General features: G+C 41.4%; 1 protein-coding gene across 1 annotated transcript in view; it reads left to right on the top strand.

The window, feature by feature from the left end:
- Nucleotides 1–4,577: 4,577 nt before the first annotated feature.
- PPM1H (protein phosphatase, Mg2+/Mn2+ dependent 1H) overlaps nucleotides 4,578–23,519 on the top strand; it is a 258,148-nt gene continuing 239,206 nt past the window's right edge. Inside the window, exon 1 of the mRNA XM_046011468.1 lies at nucleotides 4,578–5,305. Coding sequence (XP_045867424.1) covers nucleotides 5,061–5,305 — 245 coding nt within the window. The 5' untranslated portion in view covers nucleotides 4,578–5,060. The remainder of the gene's footprint in view (nucleotides 5,306–23,519) is intronic.

Below are 23,519 nucleotides of genomic sequence, written 5' to 3'. Positions count from 1 at the left end.
GCACCACACTCAGTGTTCCACGCAATACGTGCCCTCCTTAATACCCACCACCAGGCTCACCCAACCCCCCATCTCCCTCCCCTCCAAAACCCTTAGTTTGTTTTTCAGAGTCCACAGTCTCTCATGGTTCGTCTTCCCCTCCGATTTCCTCCAACTCACCTCTCCTCTCCTTCTCCCAATGTCCTCCATGTTATTCCTTATCCTCCACAAGTAAGTGAGACCATATGATAATTGATTCTCTCTGCTTGACTATTTCACTCAGCATAATCTCCTCCAGTCCCGTCCACGTTGATAGAAATGTTGGGTATTTATCCTTTCTGATGCAGACATAATATCCCGTTGTATATATGGACCACATCTTCTTTATCCATTTATGTGTTGAAGGGCATCTTGGCTCTTTCCACAGTTTGGCCATTGTGGCCATTGCTGCCATGAATATTGGGGTACATATGTCCCTTCTTCTCACTACATCTGTATCTTTGGGGTAAATACCCAGTAGTGCAATTGCAGGCTCATAGGGTAGCTCTAATTTTAATTTCTTAAGGAATCTCCACACTGTTTTCTGTAAGGGCCTATTTAGCCAGAGCGACTCCATCTTGGTTAAAAGACATTTTGCTGTTTGTGCAGTAAAACTTAAACTGACTCCCCCCGCCCCGAGAAACTTACTTAGAAGCAAGTCTGGGAAACCAGTAAAATATGGTCGGCTAGTTCCTAATAACAGAGCCCAGAATACAAGGACGAGTCAGGCCAGGTGGAGACATCCAATCAGTAAAGCACACATACTGTCTTCCTAACCACCAAAGAATGTAAACCCCGCCTTTTGGGCGCCAAACTTGAGCGCCAATTCGGATCAGAGTAATAGGTTAGTTCAAACAGCTACTAGAAGGTAAACTGTAATTCAATTGGCCACCTGCGTGTGGCCTAACATGACTATGCAATGTTACAATCTCATTGGCCACCTATGTGTGGCCAGGCTTTTGCTCTATAAAAGTTAGCCTGTAAGCTGGGGGTGGTCGCTCTCTTCGGAGGTGGCCCTGACCAGTCAGTTGATTCTTGAGCCTATAAACTGGGGGTGGTCGCTCTCTTTGGAGACGGCCCTGGCTGATCAGTCTGACTTCTAATGCTTGGCATAGAATAAAGCTTTGCATAGCTTTAACTTTGTTTCAGTCTCATTCCCCTGGCCAATCAGTCTGACTTCTAATACTTGTCATAAAATAGAGCTTTAAATAACTTTCACTTTGTCTCAGTCTCATTTTGTTTAATAACGGACCTAACATTTTCCAAAGTGGCTACACCAATATGCATTCCCAACAATGTAAGAGGGTTCCCCTTTCTCCACAGCCTCTCCAACTCTCATTGTTTATGGTATTGTTAATTTTGGCCATTCTAACAAATGTAAGGTGGTATCTCAATGTGGTTTTGATTTGAATCTGGTTTTTCTTTGTAATTAAATATTTAGGGGAACCTGTGATGTTTTCATTGAAGAAATTACCCAGACCTTTTATTTCTTTCCTGAAAATAGTCTTACTGATGACACAACCATTGTGTAGTCAAAGCCATGGTATTAGAGGCCTGGAAATGAGAGTATAGTTATATAAAGAGCAACCAAGTAAAAGGTCCATGCAGCTATACTATAAACGAATGTTCTGTTAAAGTCTTCAAACTCTCATTTTCTAAGGGGAAAGAAACTACAAAAGAGACAATGAAGCATATCTATTGATGACTGGGACATACATAGAGTGGGTAACATTGAGGGTCTCTCAATTTCTCATTTTCACACCACTTGAATTCAGGCAATCACTAATACTAAAGCTGGAAGCACATATACTCCCGAATTTGCATTTGTAATATATATGGAAAGGCATTTTTTCCCTGGGGCTCTCCTAAAACAGATGACCACCCCATTTTATTTTTTAAAGATTTTATGTATTTGAGAGAGAGAGAGAGGGAGAGAGAGAGAGAGAGCAGGGAGCCCAGTGCAGGACTTGATCCTAGGACCCTGGGATCATGACCTGAGCCAAAGGCAGATGCCCAACTGACTGAGTCACCCAGGCATCCCATGACCACCCCATTTTAATCAGAATTTACTTCCCAGCTGATCTTCAAGAAGGACATAATTGAGGAGTAAATTATATGAAAAATATTTCTCAGGAAAATCCTGTGACGCAACACTAGTCTTTGAGGTAGGTATAAAGATAGTAGTAGATTTATTAATTAGTGGTGAACACTCATACTATAGAAATCTTCAAAGGAAAAATAAAAGAAATGTTCAAAGGAGAACAGGAACGAAAGTCTATTTGCCTGTTTTTGCAGAACAAACTAGCCTTGCAAAGCTAAAGATATATCAACACTTTCCCATGAAGGGTAATACTCAGGTGACAGAGAAACAGAAGAACTGCCTACAAAATTTTGGTTCACAAATCTGGCTAATACTACCAAATTCAATTATACCAAATACCCTATTTGAGCTAAGTTTTGGAAGCCGAGGGAAAATATTAACAGTAGTGATCTCCTGGGGAAATTTTTGGAGTCTTTTGCTTTTTTGTTTATGGTTCTGTACTATCAGATTTTATTTACTTATTGACCATGATCAGGTACTACTTTAAGCTGAAAATAAATTAGACAGGAAATCTTTAGAAATCCTATTTTTAGGAAATATTAAAGCCTTGTTTTATGTGAAATGAAGGTCAGAACACAATAAATTAATCTCAATAGAGGTTAGCCACCCAAGTTTCCAAAGGACATTGGTAAAGGGTCATTATTCTATCACAAAAGCTCGATAAAGGAATTCTAAGTTTATGTGGGACTCAGTGGATGCCAGAGCATGTGGTTGGTTAGATGTTTAGCCACTACATAGACTTTTCCATGTAGAAGCTTATAGTTTAGCAGACAAAGGTTGAGAAGACTTTTTTGTTATTGTTGTTCATTTAGATTTTACATTATTTAGAATCCTGCCCCAAATTTTAAAATTAGAGAAAGGGGTCCAAGCTAAAATTATTTTTCTGTTCTGCGAAAAGTAATAAAAACTCATTGACAGGAATGGTACTTCACTGAACATTTGCAAGTTTTTTTTTTTTTTTACATAATTATTTGCTATAAACTGGAGTACCTATTTGTGAAAAAGCCAAAGGGAAAAGTGACTTTAAAAATATTATAGATAAAGGGGCGCCTGGGTGGCTCAGTGGATTAAGCCGCTGCCTTTGGCTCAGGTCATGATCTCAGGGTCCTGGGATCGAGCCCCGCATCAGGCTCTCTGCTCCGTGGGGAGCCTGCTTCCTCCTCTCTCTCTGCCTGCCTCTCTGCCTACTTGTGATCTCTCTCTGTCAAATAAATAAATAAAATCTTTAAAAAAATAAAAATATTATAGATATGATAGAAGGGGTGTCAGTGAGGTTTACTCAGGCCTCATCTAAGAGCAAAAATTCCAGTTCTTCTTGGAAGGATTACTTTCCCTCCAACACCTGGGCCTCTCTCCCCACCTTCCCACTCATATGGAAGAATGAAGGTCTGTATTCCCTCCTGAACTCTAAGTGAGCTGTTCAGAATGTATAACTCCACCAGTAACACAGAATCTTGGCAAATTAAATGGTAGGTAAACATGGGAACAGGATACAGAATAAGTAAACATGAACAGGATATAGCTTTCTTGCAAAAAAAAAAAAAATTAAGCCAATATTTAACAAATGTCACCTCTGATAAAAACACATCCATTAGTTGGCTTTTCAGACATTTTTCTGTTTAAGAAAATAGTCTACATTAAGTGTCTCAATAGTAAACAGAATAAGCTTCAAAAAATATTTTTGTTATGTTGGAGGAACATGCTTGTATAATTTATTTAACAGTTAAGTACTAGGTAAAACAGGGCATGTATCTAACTTAGAGCCCTTTTGTTTTCTTTCCATTAGCTTATTCTGGGTTCAAAACAGAGCTTGTCTGCAGATAATTATGCGTGTGGTAGTAATAAAAAATTTTTTTTAAGTAATTCTAGAAATGCCTAGGAGAAAACTTTCAATAATTCTTTTTTTTTTTAAATTTTATTTATTTATTTGACAGACAGAGATTTCAAGTAGGCAGAGAGGCAGGCAGAGAGAGAGAGAGAGAGGAGGAAGCAGGCTCCCTGCTGAGCAGAGAACCCGATGTGGGGCTCGATTCCAGGATCCTGGGATCATGACCTGAGCCGAAGGCAGAGGCTTTAACCCACTGAGCCACCCAGGCGCCCGGAAAACTTTCAATAATTCTTGTGCAAACCTTGAGTTTTTTTGTTTCAGCTCTGAGAAGTCTTTTACACCAGGTGTTTCTCATTTCCACTGCCGTCGCACCGTGGACTCGCCCCACCAAGATTCCACTTGTCTCCCCTTTCCCCTTGGGCTCCCGAAGTTTCCTTTCCCCGAAGGCGTAGGCAAGGACTCCTCAGCGAGTGGATTCCTCAACTGGCTTTGCCCGGCTCCACGTGACCGCCCCTAACACCTGTACGCGGCCTTCCGCTCACAGCGCCCCTATCCCCTCAGCCAGGTACGGACCCAGCCCGGCTCCCCCTCCCCCAGGAGGTCACGATCCCCGTGCGAGCAGCGCTCGGGCCGGCAGGGGAGGGGCCGAGCTTCGGCCAAGGCAGCTGCTCGAGCCCTTGCAGCCTGATTATCACATGACTCGACGGCGGCGGTAGCCGTGGCAGCAGCCGCGCCGGCTCTGCTGGCTCGCCGGGTGGGCTCAGTTCCGCTCACGCAGGAGCCGAGCGCAGAGGGCGGGGAAGGGACCTGCTGCCGCTGCGGTCGCCCAGCCGCTCCCGGAGCACGCGGCGTCTCTCCGGGCCCGGCCGGCCCGCTCCATGCCGCTCCGTTGCGGAAGTGTAGCTGGGGGAGGCGGCGGCGGCGGCACGGAGCGCGGGAGGCCGGGGCCCGGCCCCCTGCAGCACTAGGCTCCGGGAGCCGCGCGGCGCGCCCCAGCGGCCCGGCTGCCCGTGCGCCCGGCGCCCGCCGCAGCCTGCATGCCCCGCGCTGCGCCTCGTCGGGCCCCCGCCGCCGCCTCCTGCTCGCACCGCTGCTGCAGGACGCCGGAGTAATATGCTCACTCGAGTGAAATCTGCCGTGGCCAATTTCATGGGCGGCATCATGGCTGGCAGCTCAGGCTCCGAGCACAGCGGCGGCGGCTGTGGAGGCTCGGACCTGCCCCTGCGCTTCCCCTATGGGCGGCCGGAGTTCCTGGGGCTGTCTCAGGACGAGGTGGAGTGCAGCGCCGACCACATCGCCCGCCCCATCCTCATCCTCAAGGAGACCCGGCGGCTGCCCTGGGCCACTGGCTACGCAGAGTGAGTGTAGCGACACCGGCGGCGCCCCTGCCCTCCTCGCGGCCCTTCCCCGCGCGGTTCCAGCCCTCCTCTCTCCTTCTTCCTCGGTCCTAGGGCCCTCCAGGGACTGCCGGCGTCCAGGCCTCAGCGGGGACCTCTTTACTTTACACTTGGCCCTTCCTCTCTTCCCCAACTCCCCCTTCCCCCATCCCCAAGGACGCAGCGTCTCCAGCCGGGGTATGGTGGTGGATGGTGGGTGGCAGCGCAGGACCGTGGGAAAGCTAAGATCGAACCAGTCCGTGAGTCCGGGGGCTGTGACACTTGGAAGAAAGTGCGTAGAACAGCTCTGGTGAAGTTTGAAGCACAGCAGGCAAATCTGGTATCAGCGCCCACCCTCCCCCAAATCTTTGCGCCTCCGCATGAAGTTTGTGAGGTAGAGTCGCGAGGAGCTGTCGCTGCGCTGGGGGGCGGGGGGCGTTCGTGTGCGAGGTTGCAGATTTCAGAAGGGCTCAGTTTCTCTGACTTAGCGTAAGAGCTCCCTCCCTTCTCCTTTAGCAGGTAGTAAAAGCCTGAGCGTTCGGTAAATGCCAGTACTGTTTCCCCCAACCCTCGGGGAGGGGGAACTTATTTCGGGTGTCTAACGATAGCATTTTGGTAATCAGCTTTGGCGATTAAGCGAACGTTTGAGTGATTTACTATTTCAAGAACTGATTCAGTTAGGTTGTCGACCTCGAGAGGAACTGGGAAAGGAGGAGGGTTTTAATGGCCACCCCCCCAACCCCGACCCCCAGCTTCTCCGCCATTGATTATTAATGACCCTCTTATGAATGGTAGGATACGTGATGTTTTTCACCCTACTCAGCGTTACGAAATGGGAAATTCGGAGGGTGGCATTTAGGAGACCAGAGATCCGGGCTTAACAATGACCCGGTGGGTGCACAAGTGCACGCAGAACGCGGGTGCCTGGCACACCTGGCCCTTTTCCTTTAACTCTATCCGCTCTATAATCTTGGCCCTCCCCGATGCGCGAACAGCATCGCTCGCTGGTTGGTGCGCCCGGGAACCAATCCGCTCTCCCGACGCCTGGGCGCTTTGATGCTGACCCTTTTCTGGTGGCCCGGATACCCCCGGGCAGGCATGGTTCCCGAAGCGCCGGGTTCCGGTGCGAAAGACGGCAGGGAAGACGCCCTAACTAGAATCTGGAATTCCTTTTTTCCCTTCCCTTTTCCTTCTCATATGATCTTTTCTCCCTGGATTTTAATAGAAAACGTGAATAGGGATAGGCGACGGGAATGTGAAAAATGGTGAGAAGACTAGTGAGCACGCTGGGTGCTAAAACAAAAATTAACTCATAATAAAGGACAAGTATGGTAGAGAACGTCGTGTGGGGGGAGGTACGAGATAGCATTGTAACTTCCAGGAGAAAGCCAAAGCAAAAATGAGCGCCTGTGTAAGGAAAAAGTGCCCAAACATACCAAACACCGTTTCTTGAATGAAATTAAAAAAAAAAAAATTGCTTAAAAGCCCATTTAGAAGCGTTGAAAGCAAAATAGCTTGGAGGCATACTCCACTCATCCTACTATTGTGTGCCGGCCCAAACACCGAACTACTGGCTAGTTGTCACTCTGGTGGGTTTCCCAAGGCAGGGGCACCTGTCTGAGGGACAAAATGACAAGCAAATGGTGAGAAAGTTCTGAGAGGAAGGAAGATGTTAAAACACCTGTTATAGCTACTTGGTCGCAATAGAAGGAAGGCCTCAAACAGGAAGAAAAGGAAAGGGGAATAAAACAACCGGATTCAGAATGTTTGGATCCTATAGCAGGCGTATAATGTGCCAAGGACTTTAGAGACTGTAAGGGAATCTGAAATGAGACGTGTAGATGGGATAGATGGGACTTCAGGACTCTCCCTCCTCCTAGGTGGGCCCCCACTTCCTTATCTCCAAGAAGTTCACCTTTTCCTAGACCTGGAAGTGAGAAATGCTCAAATTGAAGGTTAGAAAGCCCACTGTAAAATGTTTAATTTTAAAAATTGGTTATAAACGTAGTACATGATGTGGGAAACAAAGGCAAAAGAAAAAGTTACATTTCCTTGCTGCTTACCATTTATTGACAAGTCCTTGAAACAGGCAGAGTGACCTTCCTCTAGAAAACTCAACTGCCTCGATGTCGACACTTAACTAAGGGCAAGAGGCGATCTTAGTCCAACTACCCAGGATCCTGTAAGTCTACTTTAACAGATAAAAATTCCTTTGGGAATTTCTTTATCTCTATTCCCCAAGATACATGTTAGCAGTCATCCCCCCAGCATATGGCCCACTGATACACATCTGAAGGGTCTCATGACCAAGGTTTTATTAGACAGTAATAAATGACCTTTCTCTAACCATAGCTAGCCCCTCCTGGAAACTTGTTTCCAAAATTCCTTAGAGATTTACACTATCCCTAACCCCCTCCCAACTTGAAAGGACATAATCGCCAACCCTCACAACCCCAGTGCAGCCCTTTCTGCCCATGGGTCCTGTCCCTGTGCTTTAATAAAACCACCATTTTGCACTGAAGATGTCTCAAGAATTCTCTTTTGGCCATCAGCTCTGGACCCCAGTGTTACCTACATCAGTACGTACTTGTGAATTCAAGCAAAGATCTGTACATATACAAATGTAGGAAACCTCCTCCCCCCCCCACCCAACACACACACACACACACACTCCCCCCCATAACCAGGGGTTATGACTGTGATTTAGTGTTTGAGTGGTGAGTGTGCCTTTCTAGACTTATTTGGATGCACTCGTCAATATGTATCATGTGTTTCTTTTTTTCTTTCCAAGATAGACTCCTACTAAGTATGTTATTCTGTAGCATTTTCAGAAAAACACTGTCATGGACTTTATTCCAAGCCAGTACATAGAGAATTACCTCATTCTTTTAAAATATATACATGGTGCTATTAATAGCTAACAAAGTTGGTGCTTACTGTCTAGCGATTTCACTCTCTCCAGATGTATCCTGTCATTTGATTCTCACAACAACCCTATAAAGTAGGCAGTAACATTTGTATTTTCTATAAAATAGAATAGAAATATTTTTTCTATAAAATAGAATATTTTATAGAAATATTCTATAAAATAAAGATTAAAACATGAATATAATTTTTTAAACTGAAAAAAGGCAAATTTGGTGACAACTGATGGCAAATCTGAATATCCATAAGATTCTCTTAAATGAAAAAAAAAACTAAAATTAATAGCAATGCAGTGAACTTAATTTGATGACGCTTGATTACATATAAATTAAACATTTTTTAAAAAGTTAATAGGCTTCCTACAGTATTTTCCAAGAATGGACATGACATAAATCGTAATAGTGAGAAAACTATAATAAGTTTTAACATAAAGTTAATGCAATATATGGTAATCTGTTATTCATTTTGTTTTAAAATAGCATTTTATTCTCCAGTATTCATTTAAATCGTATTTTGATTTTATATTACTTATAAATATTATTACTGTCATGTAAGTAAATGACTTTTCAGAGTGAAAAAATTCTATAAAATAGAAATATGTATTTTTCTATAAAGTAAAATATATATATTTTCTATAAAATATAAATATATATTTTTTCTATAAAATAGAATATATATATACACATATATATAAGAATGCAGAGGCACTGAATGGTTATGCAACTTTCCCAGAGTCCTATGACCTTAGCAGAGCCTGTATTTGAACCCAAGCATGATTCCAGAGCCCACACCACCGAACTGCCTCCTTACAGTGTAATAAACTATGATGCATTCATCTGTACCCAAGATTAACCACTGGTGTTATCTTGCCACAGCCCTCTGTCAGAAGTACTGTACCGCTTCCTCAAACCTTGAACTATACTTATTCTTCCTGCAAAAACACATCCTGAATGGGCAAAATGGCTGAAATAGGGAAGGGGAAAGAGAGACCTGTAGGGTCTAGGCTGCTAGGAGTAATACTGCCCTTTGTGCAGTATCTCCTGGAAGGAGGAATTCCCTTTGTTTTAGAAGGTACCTGAGAGGGATGGAATTGGTTGGAAGATTGCTCAGAGAATGGGGACAAGGGGTTTGCTTACATTTCCAGAGAGGGAGCTGCTTTTTATGCCTTCCCCAGAGGAAGAATTGGCATCAGTTGGTGAATGAGGCATTAGAGGAGAGTTGAACTCTAGTGCTGACCTTTTGGTGGGCAGAAACGTTGAGAGATAATCTATTTTTTAGCCACTTACTGCTAATCCTTTTCAAGAAGAGATTTTGTGTAGGTTATGTACCTAGAGAATTTGCTTAAGCAGTCCTTATAAGACTCAAGGATCCAGAGACTGAAGACCCTTACTTATTCATTGAGTATTTATTGGCATTGGGCTGAGTGGAATTTCCTGGCCCTTCAAAAACTTTCTATTGTGGCTAAAGAGTTTAAGGGCTATATGCTCTGTTGTAAGCCTCTGTAAATCATTACAGTTAACAGATAACATCCACAGAGCTAAAATCTTAAAACAAACCTGCATTAGCAAGTTTTATTTTTTAGTTTGGTTTTGAAATTATGGATTGAGACTGTTAGAACTGCTTGGAGAGAGGCTATGGAAAACAACATCTGACCCAGAGACCCCACAGGGCAGCTACTTCCTTTCTCTCTCTGCAACTTTAAATACCCCCCAAGTGGTCCCAGTGCTTCTGGGACCTAGAACTTGGTTCAGTTTTTAATGGGTTGGGAGCCCATTTGACTTTCTCCTGTCCAGTTTGTCCAATCTTTCTCTCACCAGTGATCGGCTGGACTGAGAGATACAAGCAGATATTGGGTTTGTGCCTGAAACTTTGGCAGTGGGAAATACCAGAGAACATGGAATAGTCTGTATGAAAGCATTCTATTCACATTTTGTCAATGACAAATTTTTACTTGTGCAGAAAGGAATAATTACAGCAGAATTTTACTTAGGTTATAGCTATAACTATGTGATACTATTCTTTTCCTAGTACTTTTCTTACAAAAGTGACCCAGACCTGGGCAACAACAACAACAAAAAAACTACTTTTAAGTTCTGCGTGTCACACAAAGTTCAAAATTATGATGAAATAATGTTGTTTAAATCCAGCAAATAGCCCATAAGTATTTAGCTTTGTTTTGGAATCTGTAGGCTGTTCTGTCTCCCTAGTTATCGGCATTAATGAATAATTACCAGTAAATCACGTTGGTTGGCTGTGCAGCTGTGATGACAGAGAAACCACTCTTTCTCTCTTGACCCAAAGCTCAGAAATCCCCTGGCCTTTCTTTTTCCCTTCCAACCTCCTCTAGCACACCCATCTCTCTTACACCTCTTAACAGAGCTCCTGCCTTGGAGCTTCTTGTTTAACTGGGCAATGGAAAAATCTTGAAGGTTCTCCACTTCTTGCATAAAGATAAAAAGAAATGGACTGTGGAAGGGTGTGTCTTATTTCACAAAACTCTCCATAGCACTTGTTTGCAGAATAGTTAAAAGTTCAGAGTAACCTAAAACATTTCACCTCCCATTCTGCTACCATTCTGGTAGCCTGCAGAAGGTATTAATTTCTTATTTTAAAGCAGGCAATTAAGCTCTCCTCCCCTTTTTATAACTTTTATAAAATAAAAGTTTTATTTTAACTTTTTAATTTAAATTCAATAGTTAATATATAGCATATCAATAGTTTCAGATGTCAAGTTCAGTAATTTATCAGTTGCATGTAATGCCTAGTGCTCATTACATCACGTGCCCTCCTTAATGCTCTCACCCAGTGACCACATCCCCCCACTCCACCCTCACCCACCTTTTTCAGATTTAACATTATAATGAAGTCTTCCCCTCAGGCATGGAGCTTCTGGGCTATCTCTTAGGAAACTGGATCAACTTCCTTCAAAGACTAGTGATGCTTCTGACAGAAGATTTAACCATTCTGAGGTTGTGTTTATCCTGTGTTGCATCCCCAGTTAGATACAAGTCTCTGATACTGTCCCACCACACAGTACTTCCTGACACAGCAATACCAACTGATAAAACCTTTGGCATACTAGAATTGTTTTCTAAAAATATATCACTTTTTAAAAATTTTTAAAGATTTTTATTTATTTATTTGAGAGAGAGAACAAGTGGAAAGGAAAGGGAGACGCCATCTCCCTTGGAGACGCCTCCAAGCAGGGAGCCCTGTGTGGGGCCCGATCCCAGGACCCTGAGATCGTGACCTGAGCCGAAGGCAGATGCTTAACTGAGCCACCCAGGCACTCCTAAAAATATATTATTGAGGACGATTTTTCATTGAGATATGATTGACATAGTATTAGTTTCAGCTGTGTCGTAAAATGATTCCATATATGTATATATTGTGAAATAATCATAATCAGTCTGGTTAACATCAATCACCACACAGAGTTAAGATGTGTGTGTGTGAGAGAGAGAGATGAGAGCTTTTAAGATTTAGTTTTGGCAACTTTCAGATATACAATACAATATTATTAACTATAGTCACCATGCTGTACATTACATCTGCAGGACGTATTTTATAACTGAAAGCTTATACCTTTTGACTACTTTAACCCATTTTGTGTGCACACACACACACGCAACCATTCACCAATCTGTTATCTTTATGAATTTGGTTTTCATTTTAAGATTTACACACACAGGGGTGCCTGGGTAGCTCAGTTGGTTAAGCAACTGCCTTTGGCTCGGGTCATGATCCTGGAGTCCTAGGATCGAGTCCTGCATTGGGCTTCTGGCTCCACGGGGAGTCAGCTTCTCCTTCTGACCTTTTTCCCTCTCATGCTCTCCCTCACTTTATCTCTCTCTCAAGTAAATAAATCTTAAAAAAAAAAAAAAGAAAAAAAAAAAAGACTTACACACAGAAGTGAGATCATATAGCATTTGTCTTTATTTCGCATAACATATGTCCTCAGGATCCATCCATGCTGTCACAAATGGCAGGATTTCCTATTTTTATGAGCAAATAATATTCCATTGTGTGTATATGTATATATAATATATCACATATGTCTTATCTATATATTTATATGATATATAAGAATATAAGGTATGTATGTGATATATGTAGATACACACACAATTTTCTTTATCCATTCATCTATCATTGGGCACTGAGGTTTCCATGTCTTTTTTTTTTTAAGATATTATTTATTTATTTGACAGACAGAGATCACAAGTAGGCAGAGAGGCAGGCAGAGAGAGAGGAAGAGGAAGGGAAGCAGGCTTCCTGCTGAGCAGAGAGCCCGATGCAGGGCTGGATCCCAGGACCCTGGGATCATGACATGAGCTTTAACCCACTGAGCCACCCAGGCGCCCCTGTTTCCGTGTCTTAACTCTTATAAATAATGCTGCAGTGAACATGAGGTCGCAGGTATCTTTTTGAGTTAGTGTTTTCATTTCCTTTGGGTAAATACCTAGAAGTGGAATTGGTGGATCCTAGATTAGTTATATTTTAATTTTTTGAGGAAGCTCGTACTGTTTCCCATAGCACACCAATTTACATTCTCACCCACAGTGCACAAGAGTTCCCCCTCCCCCCCCATCCTAACTAATGCTTGTTATTTCTTGTCCTTGTGATAATAGCCATTCTAACAGGTGTAAGTCGATATTGCATCACGGTTTTAGTTTGCATATCCCTGAGGATTAGGGATGTTGGGTACCTTTTCATGTTCCTGTTAGCCATCTGTTTGTTGTCTTTGGAAAAAATGTCTATTCAGGTTCTCTTCCCATTTAAAAAATCAGACTTTTTTGGTTATTGAGTTGGATATCCAAAATACGTTTTTTTTAAAATGTATTTTGGATATTAACACCTTATCAGGTATATGGTTTGCAGATATTTTCTTCCATTCAGCAGGTTGCCTTTTCATTTTATTGTATTGATGGTTTCCTTTGCTGTGCAGAAGCTTTTTAGTTTGGATAGTCTCACTTGCTTGTTTGTTTTTTTTGCTTTTGTTGCCTTAACTTTTGGTGTCATACCAAAAAATTGTTGCCAAGACCTATGTTAAAGAATGTACCACCTATATTTTCTTCTTGGAATTTTATGGTTTCAGCTAGCATTCAAGTCTTTAATCCATTTTGAGTTAATGTTTGTGGTTGGTGTAAGATATTGGTCCATTTTCATTCTTTTGAATATGGCTTTTCCCATACCAGTTTTTCCCATACCACTTATTGAACAGACTGACTTCCCAATTGTTTATTCTTGGCTCCTTCATCATAAATTAACTGGCCATAAATATATGGGATTATTTCTGGGCTCTCTGTTCATTTATCTATGTGTCTGTTTTTATGTCAGTACCATGCTGTTTTCATTACCATAGCTTTATAATATAATCTGAAATCAGGAAACATGATGCCTCCAGTTTTGTTCTTCTTTCTCAAGATTTGTTTGGCCATTTGGGGTCTTTTGTGGCTCATACATATTTTAGGATTGTTCTATTTCTGTGAAAAATGCTATTGGAATTTTGATAATATGGATTACATGAATCTGTAGATTGCTTTGGACACTTTAACAGTATTTTTCCAGTCCATGAGCACGATATATATTTTCCATTTGTACTTCCTTCACTTTCTTTCACCAGTGTTTTATAGTTTTCATTGACAGGCTTTTCACCTCTTTGGTTTAATTTATTTTTAGGTATTTTACTCTTTTTGGTATAGTTGGAAATGGAATTGTTTTCTAAAGTTCTCTGACAGTTCATTATTAGTGGATAGAAACACAACTGATTTTTATATATTGATGTTGTATCTTGTAACTTTACTGCATGTGTCTAGTCTAACAGTTTTTTAGTGGAGTCTTTAGTTCTGTTGATACCATGTTATCGGCAAGTAGTGGCAGTTTTATGTCTTCTGATTGGGATGGCTTTTTCTTTTCCTTCTTTATCTCCCTGCCTGATTGTTCTAACTAGGACTTCCAGTGCTATGTTGAATAAAAGTGGTGAGAGTGGATATTCTTGTCTTGTTCCTGGTCTTAGAGGAAGAACTTTCAGGTTAGCACCGGTTAGCATACTGTTGTTAGCTGTGTACTCGTCATATGTGGCCTTTATGACGTTGAGTTACATTTGCTCTCTACTTACTTCGTTGTGAGTTTTTTTTTTATCATAAATGGATGTTGAATATTGTCAAATGCTTTTTTTTAATGCATCTATTGAGATCATGATTTTTATCTTTTATTTTTTACTGTGTATCACATTAATCGATTTGTATGTATTAAACCATCTTTTCAACCCTGGAATAAAGCCCATTCGATCATGGTGTGTGATCCTTTTAATGTGTTCTTGAATTCAGTTAGCTAATATTTTGTTGAGCATCTGTGTTCATCAGAAATATTGGCCTGTAACTTTCTCGTGCCATTATCTGGTTTTGGTATCAAGGTAACGCTGGCTTTGTAAAATGTATTTGGAAGCATTCCCTCTTCTGTCATTTGGAAATTTGAGAAGGAAGGACAAATTATTATTTTTATTTTATTTATTTATTTTTTTTTTAATTTAATTTTTTTTAAATTTATTTATTTTTATTTTTTTATTTACAGCATAACAGTGTTCATTGTTTTGGCATCACACCCAGTGCTCCATGCAGTACGTGCCCTCCCTATTACCCACCACCTGGTTCCTCAACCTCCCACACCCCCCCCACCCCCCCCACCCCCGCCGCCCATTTATTTATTTGACAGAGATCACAAGCAGGCAGAGAGGCAGGCAGAGAAAGAGGAGGAAGCAGGCTCCCTGCTGAGCAGAGAGCCTGATGCGGGGCTCAATCCCAGGACCCTGGGATCACGACCCGAGCCGAAGGCAGAGGCTTTAACCTGCTGAGCCACCCAGGCGCCCCAGGTCAAATTATTTTTAAAGGAAGATATATTTTAATTCTAGATGTTTGGTTGTTATAGTTGTCTTTACAGTTTTCCCTGATTTGTCTGATTTGAAGAGAGGATTGCTTCCTCTCCCAAACCCTTGAATTTATTTTCAAATTACTTTTCCTTTTTCAGGAAACAAATCCTGTCCATCCTCTTCCATTCCTTCATTCAATCAATGAAATCATTGCATTCCTACTATGTGTCCGGTATTGGTCCTATTCTTGAGCCCATATAATAAGACATAGTCATTGTCCTCAAGAAAATTTTATGTCAATAGTCTTTCCCCTTTTAGTGTCATCCTTTGAAATTAAAGTGAAATCATGGAGTAATTAGGCTGAAAGGGGCCAGCATTGGGGAAAGGAGGGCAGGAAGGGTGTTTGTTTTACTTTTAAAGCCTTAATGCTTCTGGGCAATTTTAAATGTCAGCATTTGGAGCCTTTAAGTAAAACAGCAGAAGGAAACTATACTTTCCAGTCTAGTTCTCTGTACCTGAAGGTCTCAAGACCTTTATACATACCTGTATAAAGGCACGAGTGAAGAAAAAGTTATTCTAACACTTGTTAAAATGGTAAGGAAGACTTTATTCGAAACTATTGCAGTAGGAGCATTTTAGTAGGGGAAAGAAATTAGATTTTACTCCAAATACAGCTAAGACAGCTGGGGATTTATAGCCAATGAGCAGAGTGAGAACATAGTGGGTAGAAAATTACTAAGAGGAGACATTATGGGTAGGGAGATTCTTGCTGAAGGCAGGTCAAGGGCTTAGACTTCAAGGTAGGAGACGAGGATATGAAAGGTGATCAGATTTGACTGCCAAGTGGTGACCCAAGGAGCCAAATCTATGAGACAGTGTATCTATTGCCAGCATTGCATTAAATAAAGGATAAAGCCCAGAAGTGTAGAGTCAACTAATCTCAGCAAAGGAGCAGTTTTTAGCTTTTTTGAAAATGCTATGATATTGCTATTTTTCTAATTTTTCACAGACCCATAAAACTGCATATTTGTCCTGCCCTAGAGGATTCCTAAGACACTTTCTAGTTTTAAACTTTGAGAGTTCCTGGGCTTAGTCTAAGAACTTCCCTTCTTTCTGTCTTTCAGCCGTTCCTTCTCTGCTGAGGTCTTTCCAGTGGGGCCTACTGTCTTCTTGTGATTACAGTTTTGAATTGTTTTTCCCCAGCACTTTATTATGAAAATTTTCAAACATGCAGAAAAGTTGAAACCATTATACTCTTAGCACCCATATGGCCACTCTCCAGATTCTACTCTGTACATCTTACTGTATTTGCTTCATCACTTACCTGGCCATCAGTCTATTATTGTTATTTTTTTTTAAGGTTTTATTTATTTATTTGACAGAGATCACAAGTAGGCAGAGATGCAGGCAGAGAGAGGGGGGCAGGCAGGCTCCCCGCCAAGCCAAGAGCCCGATGCGGGGCTCGATCCCAGGACCCTGAGATCATGACCCGAGCCCCAGGCAGAGGCTTTAACCTACTGAGCCACCTAGGCACCCCTGTTACTGATATTTTTAAGTGTATGTTCCCTTTAGTCCAGTGGCTCTGATTTATGCTATTGAGGTATTTTCCACAGTAAATCAGAAAGGAGGATTAGTAGCTATGATGGGCTCTGGTGAGAAAACCACCAAACAATCGGCTTGTCATCCAAGTGGGAGGAGCCAACCCAGATTTAACTTTTATTCCATTGGCACCCTGCGAGTAACCCCTCAGTCCTCATGCTTGTCGTCACTTGGCATTCACATACCTGAGAGCTCTAGATGGGGTTGAACCGAAAATGAGAAATAGATGAGCGGCCTCTTTGCTGTGCTCCTGTTTAATTAAAGCAGTAGGAAATTTGTTTAAAACTCATCGTTCCTTCTGGCAGCCGGTAAGCAGGAAGGTGAGTACGGGGAGGAGCAGTCTGTTTTGTAAAGACAAACATGTTGCCTGAAAATTGCTGCTGGTGAATAAAGACTCCATTGTGCCGATTCCCTTCCTTCTGAGGTAGGTACTGTCACTAGGAGGCTTAGGCAGATCAGAGTACCTGCCTAATTGCCTTTTTCCTGGTGTGGTCGGATCACTTGGGTCTTCTGGAATGTGAATCCATAGTGCTTTCTTCGTTATACTGTTTCTGACTTAGTTTTCTCTAATTCGCTGTAAACTTTAAGTGCTTACCTACCTGTATTTTCTCTCTGTGTGGACTTCATGCTTCCGTATTTATGAGAGAGAATAATGATGCCACCAGGTACATCTGTACAGCTCTGGATGGCTGTTAAGCCCCTGCCAGTATGCTGAAATGTCTGCAGCAGTTCTCCATGTGTAATAAAAGAGGAAAATGAGGCTCAGAGAGAACACACATTCCTTCAGAATCTCATGCAGCCCCATGACCCCGGTGACTATCATGGAATCCCTGAACCTGATCCTTCCCTGTGCAGTTCTTTGTTAATAAAAAGACATCGTATTCCTGTGAACAAAATGTCACAGAAGGGTGTAAGATATTTTATTACATAAAGGAAATTAGTAAGCCTTAATCATCAGGTGACTTTAAATTAGATAAGGGTATGTTAGCACATCAAGTTTTACATGAAAGAATGCTTTTCCAAGCTTTAAAAAATAGTTCTCGGAGCACCTGGGTGGCTCAGTGGGTTATGCCTCTGCCTTGGGCTCAGGTCCTGATCTCAGGGTCGTGGGATCAAGTCCCGCATCGGGCTCTCTGCTCCGTGGGGAGCCTGCTTCCCCCGCTCCCTGCCTACTTGTGATCTCTCTCTGTCAAATAAATAAAGTCTTTTAGAAAAAGTAGTTCTCTTCAGTATAATAGACTTTCTTAGTACAAGCATGTGTCCTGAGAACAACAGCCCAAATCTTGCCAAATTACCATCTTCACTCTAAAGTGCCTTTTTCATATTTTAACGTTTTTGGAAACCTTGAGTCTTAAAACCAGTCTGTACATTTTGGGTGGTGGCATTTTCTACAGTTAATAAATCCTGTGTTGTACTATAAATAGCTACTTAGAAGTGGGTAACATACTGAGGAATTCTGAATGATGAGGCACAAATCATGAGTCGGGTTCTGTAAGGGATACCCTCTTAAAGTTTACCTTGGGAGTCCTGTTAGCCAAGCTCTTTACTGAAGCAGAATCAAGTTTTAGTGTGAATGTTGCAAGTTAGTGTGGACTTTGGGAGTCAACAAGGCCACCAGCACAGGTGTAGCATTTCTTTGCTGGGCCTCAGCCCGGGGGGCTCATGCAGGGTGCTGTCCTGTGGCGTGCACCCATCAGCGACTAGAGTCAGGTGTAGGGGAATGTCATCAATCATCACAGGGCCGCGGGGCGGGCAGAGATCAAGTGGTTTGTGTGCTCTCTTGTCCTTTCAGTAAGTTGACAAACAGACCTTTAAGCTCTTTTAAAAAGCTGCCTCTTTACCATATGACCTTTTTCATATGAGTGTAGGAAGAAAAAAAAATCTTTAGTGATGCAGTTTTTTTTGGTTGTTGTTTTGTTTTGTTTTAAATAAAAATGCTGTGGATTATGGAAGGACTGTACTTAAGTGGCCCGCTGTGGTGTGGTAGTCGCTATTCTGTGCCTTTCTTGAATGTTGGAAAATTAGAATACACAGCTAGCAAAAAGAAAAGAACATCCAGGTTGAGTAGGAAGCAAATTTTAAGGCACAGTGAATATGAATAGCCCATAAGAGGATGTGAGGGGTGGGAGGGAACCAAACTGGTATCGATATAGAAAAACTGTATTAAGAGGATTTTTTTTAATATAAAAGAGGAAATGACTACAATATTTTGTTGCAAATAAATAGCCTATGAAGATGAACGCAAAAATAAGTGTTTGGGAAAAACAAAGGGCAATTCTATCAGCCCTTTAGGATGACGTTCACCCTGTAAAGTAGAGCCAAGGAGCCAGATTACCCGGCCTCTTGGCGCCCTTCCCTGTGATTAGTGCTAATGGGGCCATGCCGCCCTGTTAGAACCAGGTGTCCAGAGCTGAGCTGGTGATTCAGCACAGCCGTAAATGGGGAGGAGAGAGTTGGCAACTCTCACGACAGCAGCTGGTGTTTAATTTTTAAAACATCCAGGTGTCAGATGGGAATTACATGGGTCCATAGTTGAAGCCTGCCTCTCCTCCCGTCCTCGTTCTCCAGGTTATCTGGTCAGTGCTGGCAGAGGCCACTTGGCCCTTCCCTGCCTCGTACACTACCTGGAGCCCTGCCTGGTGCTTTGCCACCCTCAGAGGCACCACGGCGTGTCACCGAGCTCTGGAAGAGCTGTGGATTCCCTCCAGTTCTGGCTCCCCATCTTCTCACTATCATGGACCCTTTGATTTATTTTTCTTGAACGTATCCCTTTGTGAAGGATTTTAACCAGACACATCATGTCTTCTAATCAGCAAGAAGGGTGGGTGTGATGATGATGGCATTCAACTGGTAACATTTTGGTCAAAGCAGAGGGTTTGAGTTCATGTGTGACTCCTTATTGCCCTCAGTCTATTTTTCATTAGCTTCTTTTTTCCTCTAATGCTTAAAATCGTTTAGGTTTCCTCTTGCTGCCTTCCCAGATCCTTTAGGAGCCTGGACCGCAAGCTGAAACCCTCCCACCAGGCTTGGCTTCTGCACCAGCCCTGGGTTTTCCACCAGGTTGCTCAGATTCATATCAAGATCCTTTTCGCTGGGATTCAGATGTGACACACATTCCTTGAGCATGTCGTTTCAAAGTCCCTGATGTCCTTCCCTTGTTGAAAACTATGTTTTAATAGTTTTCTTGGCTGCAAGTTGCCTGAGAGGCCTGATACTTGTCAGCTGCAAGTTTAATTAAACTCGTGCTGAGAATATTATCCTTTTTGTCTAGCAGAGTTTTGACCCTTGGGCAAAAATTTATCTTGCAAAAAATTTTTATCATCCACTGATGAGTGAGAAGAGTTTAAAAACATCTTTACCTTTCTATTAACCTGCCAAGATGGAAAAAGGCATTGATTAGTCAGAAACACAGAATTAATTTTTTTAAAAGACACTTTTGTTTTTCTCACTGCAGAATTGATATGCATTCATTGTAGCACTTTCAAATTCTCATAAGCACTATGAAGAATATAAAAATTATCCATAAATTCTGTCACTCGTAATTAACTTCAATTGATAATTTGTGTATATCTCTTAAGTACATTTGTATTTATAGAACAGGATGATTCTACATACAGATTAGTAGTTCTTTCACTGCAAATAAAGTTACTGTCCACTTAAATAAATATCATACTCTGTCACAGATTTTTTTTTTCTTGGTGGTATTTCCCCCCCCCCCCCCCCCGCTCCACTATTATTAGGAGACCTGGGATGATTTTCCTTTTAGATAAATCTTTGTTAAGCCATAATTTGAAAGGTGATATTTTTCTGGGAAAAAATGTTCAAAATGGACTTTCAACTATTTCTAGTGACATTATTTAATAGTTTGAAAAGATCAGTGTTTCAGTTGAAAATTATATTTGAGAAATGTTGTATACTTTATTTTAAAATCCTTTATCAGAGTAGGTTTTGGTAAGCCAGGCTTACTGATTTAAGAAATAATATTGCTGCTTTTTCACATTTAGGATTGATTTTTAGAAAAATGACCCTTAAGGACTAGTTTAAGACAGTACTCTGAAGAATTGCACGATGATTCTGTCTTCAGAGTTAAAAGTACTCATCAACTATCATACCTTTGAGAGATAATTGGTGACATATCTTGGTTAACTAAATTGCTTCAAATTTTAATGAATAATCTTGGGGTACACATTATCCTATACATTTTAATTTCTCTAGTACATAATGTAGGGTCCATATACACCAGTTCTCAAATATTACATTGACCTGAAGTAGGTGGACATAATCGGCATAGTTCCTCTTATTTCAGATGAAGGGAAGATCGCCTTCGTTCTGTAGGCTAATTTCAAATTATCTGCTCAACTCCTGGGAACACAACAGCTAACACAATATTTGAAAATTTCATCTGCTCAGAAGTTCGTTAGAGGTGTTATATGGTATTCTCTGAACTTGGACTTCCCGAGGGAAAAGAAAGGAAAAACATCTAGCTTTTGGACTTGTAGCTGGAAGTAAGTAGTAAGAACTGAGCCTGCTGGAAAAAGTAGATTTCTTGGTAGAGATGAGTGAGTGGCCTGTAATGGCAAGTCTGTCTGGATGCTGTGTTCAGAAACCCACTGAAGTTTCTGAATACATTATCAGTGCTTTCTCTTCCCTCATCTACTCAGCTTTTTTTCCTCTACCTTATTTTCTTTACTGTGGAGTATTTTTGGTGGATTCATAAGGCGACTGCCCATTAATCCTTCCTCTGTGCACAAGCTAAGGCATTATTGAATTAGGCACAGTCAAATTTAGTTCGTCTCTGGATTGGATAATTTATGCTAAAATTTGCAGTTTCCTTTTGAATTAAAAACTCAAAGTCACCCAAGATAATTGGCCCATTTCCATCTCTAACTCCAAGCCCATAACTTCTATTTAAAGTCACATACACATCGATATGGACTAGTTAGAATAAAGACATTCTGTCTTAAATTTTAATTTCATTAATTTCTATTCCTACATTGCTGTTCGTTGTTCAGCTGAGCCTGAGGAGCTTTTGTTTTTGTCAGCTGTGTATAAAAATGATATTTACTGTGCTGGAAATTAAAACTGAGAGGATGTAAAGATATCTGTAATTTCAGTTCATTTTTGGTGAAAAATAATCCTGTTTTCCAAAACAAAAACCAAGTTAGAAGAGCAGTATCCTTCTACACTTGCAAATCTCTGTAGTATCTGGCTTAATAGAAGACAGTTGGATTCAGACCTGCTTCTGCATTTCATCTCTGTACCATCACACTCACTTGCACCCAGCGAGAGAAGGGGAGTGAAAAGGAAAGGAGCACTATAGCATTATGGTGAAAATCGTTTTGACCTCATGTATCCCTTAGAGGGCCTCGGCAACTCCAGTCGTCCCTGAGAGCTTTTGGGGAGAAGAGGTATGGTCAGCATAACTGGCTTGTTATTTTTTGAACCGATTTTACAAATGGAGAAACTTAGCCCACTTTTTAAAAGTTAGGGCTGGACTATAGTTCATCCACTTCTGACATCAATGTTTGTACTGGTTCTGGAGTCCACTTTTCCACACTGTATGGTATTTCTTCCAGACGTGCAGAGTACTTTGTTTTCTCCAGAGGGCCTGTGTGTTGTGTATGTTTGGGCTGTTTAAGACTGATGGACTATTGAAGGTTGAGTGTTACTCATGTTTAACAGAATAAAAACTGTAGGGGCCAGAATGTGCTATAAAACATAAATCTTCAGTAAAATGCAAATCTCAGATTGACAGCAATTCTGGGATGATTTAGTGTTAGCACGGCACTGGTTGTTTTTTTTTTTTTTCCCCTTCATTTGTTTTTGTTTGTTTTTTTTTTTTTTTTTTTTTTTTTTGTATCATTGCCATGCATTTACTGTATACTTCATGTGGGCAAAGGAGCAAAAGACAAAGAGGGTTTAGCCTTAAGGGGCTTACTTACACTCTTGTTGGGAAGATAAATTCATGAAAAGATGAAAATCTAAGCATAGTCTCTGACAGAGGAGTAGCATGTGCTGGGAGATTAGTATCTTGAAGAGGCAGCTTGAGGTCGTCTTGGCTCTTCTCCTAACCAGCTTGTGGCTTCAGCAGGCTGGTTCACTTTTTTAGCATTCGGTTGGCTTATTTATAAAGTTAGGTCATTGCCTCAGTCCTTTCTGGCTCTGAGGTGCGGGGAGTAAGTAGTAGCATAAAAGAAGATGTGTGCGCTGATCAGTTCATTTTGAGTGACTTTTATGTAGGATACTTGTATACAGTTCATTAAAAGGAATGGCTTTTCGTTTGCTTATTTGCTCTGTCTTAAATCTCTGAAGGATCTGTTGGCTGAATATGCATTTTAGCAAAAGGTGGAAGGGAACTGAAAATGCAATTACATTTGACTTCATGAAACAAACTTCTAAATCTAACACAATGGTAAAACCAAGAATGACATAATGGTAAGTAAGCCTCTGTCTGGAGATTTGCCTGCCCTCCCCACCTGGTGCAACCCTGAAAAAAAGAGTGCTAAGCACAGATTATAACATTGTTTCAAAAAAATAAATAAATAAACAGCCTATCATGGACTAAAAGGGACTAAAATTTTAAGGAATTTTCCCTCATTCTTTTAGAATAATGAGGCAGTTACTGTATCTGTCCAGAAAAGTTATGATTTAAAGTATTTGCAGGGAGACATGTTTCAAAATTTTATCAGTGAAGCAGGTAAAATTGTGGTGGTGAGGATTCCACCATAATTGGTTCCCATTGCCTCCACTCAGTCCTTTTTGGGACGTGATTCGGTTAGCCAAACTATAATTTGTGAAGTA

The sequence above is a fragment of the Meles meles genome, chromosome 7, assembly GCF_922984935.1.
Source record: "Meles meles chromosome 7, mMelMel3.1 paternal haplotype, whole genome shotgun sequence".
NCBI classification, from domain to species: Eukaryota; Metazoa; Chordata; class Mammalia; order Carnivora; family Mustelidae; genus Meles; species Meles meles.
This window is presented reverse-complemented; position numbering and strand designations above follow the sequence as displayed.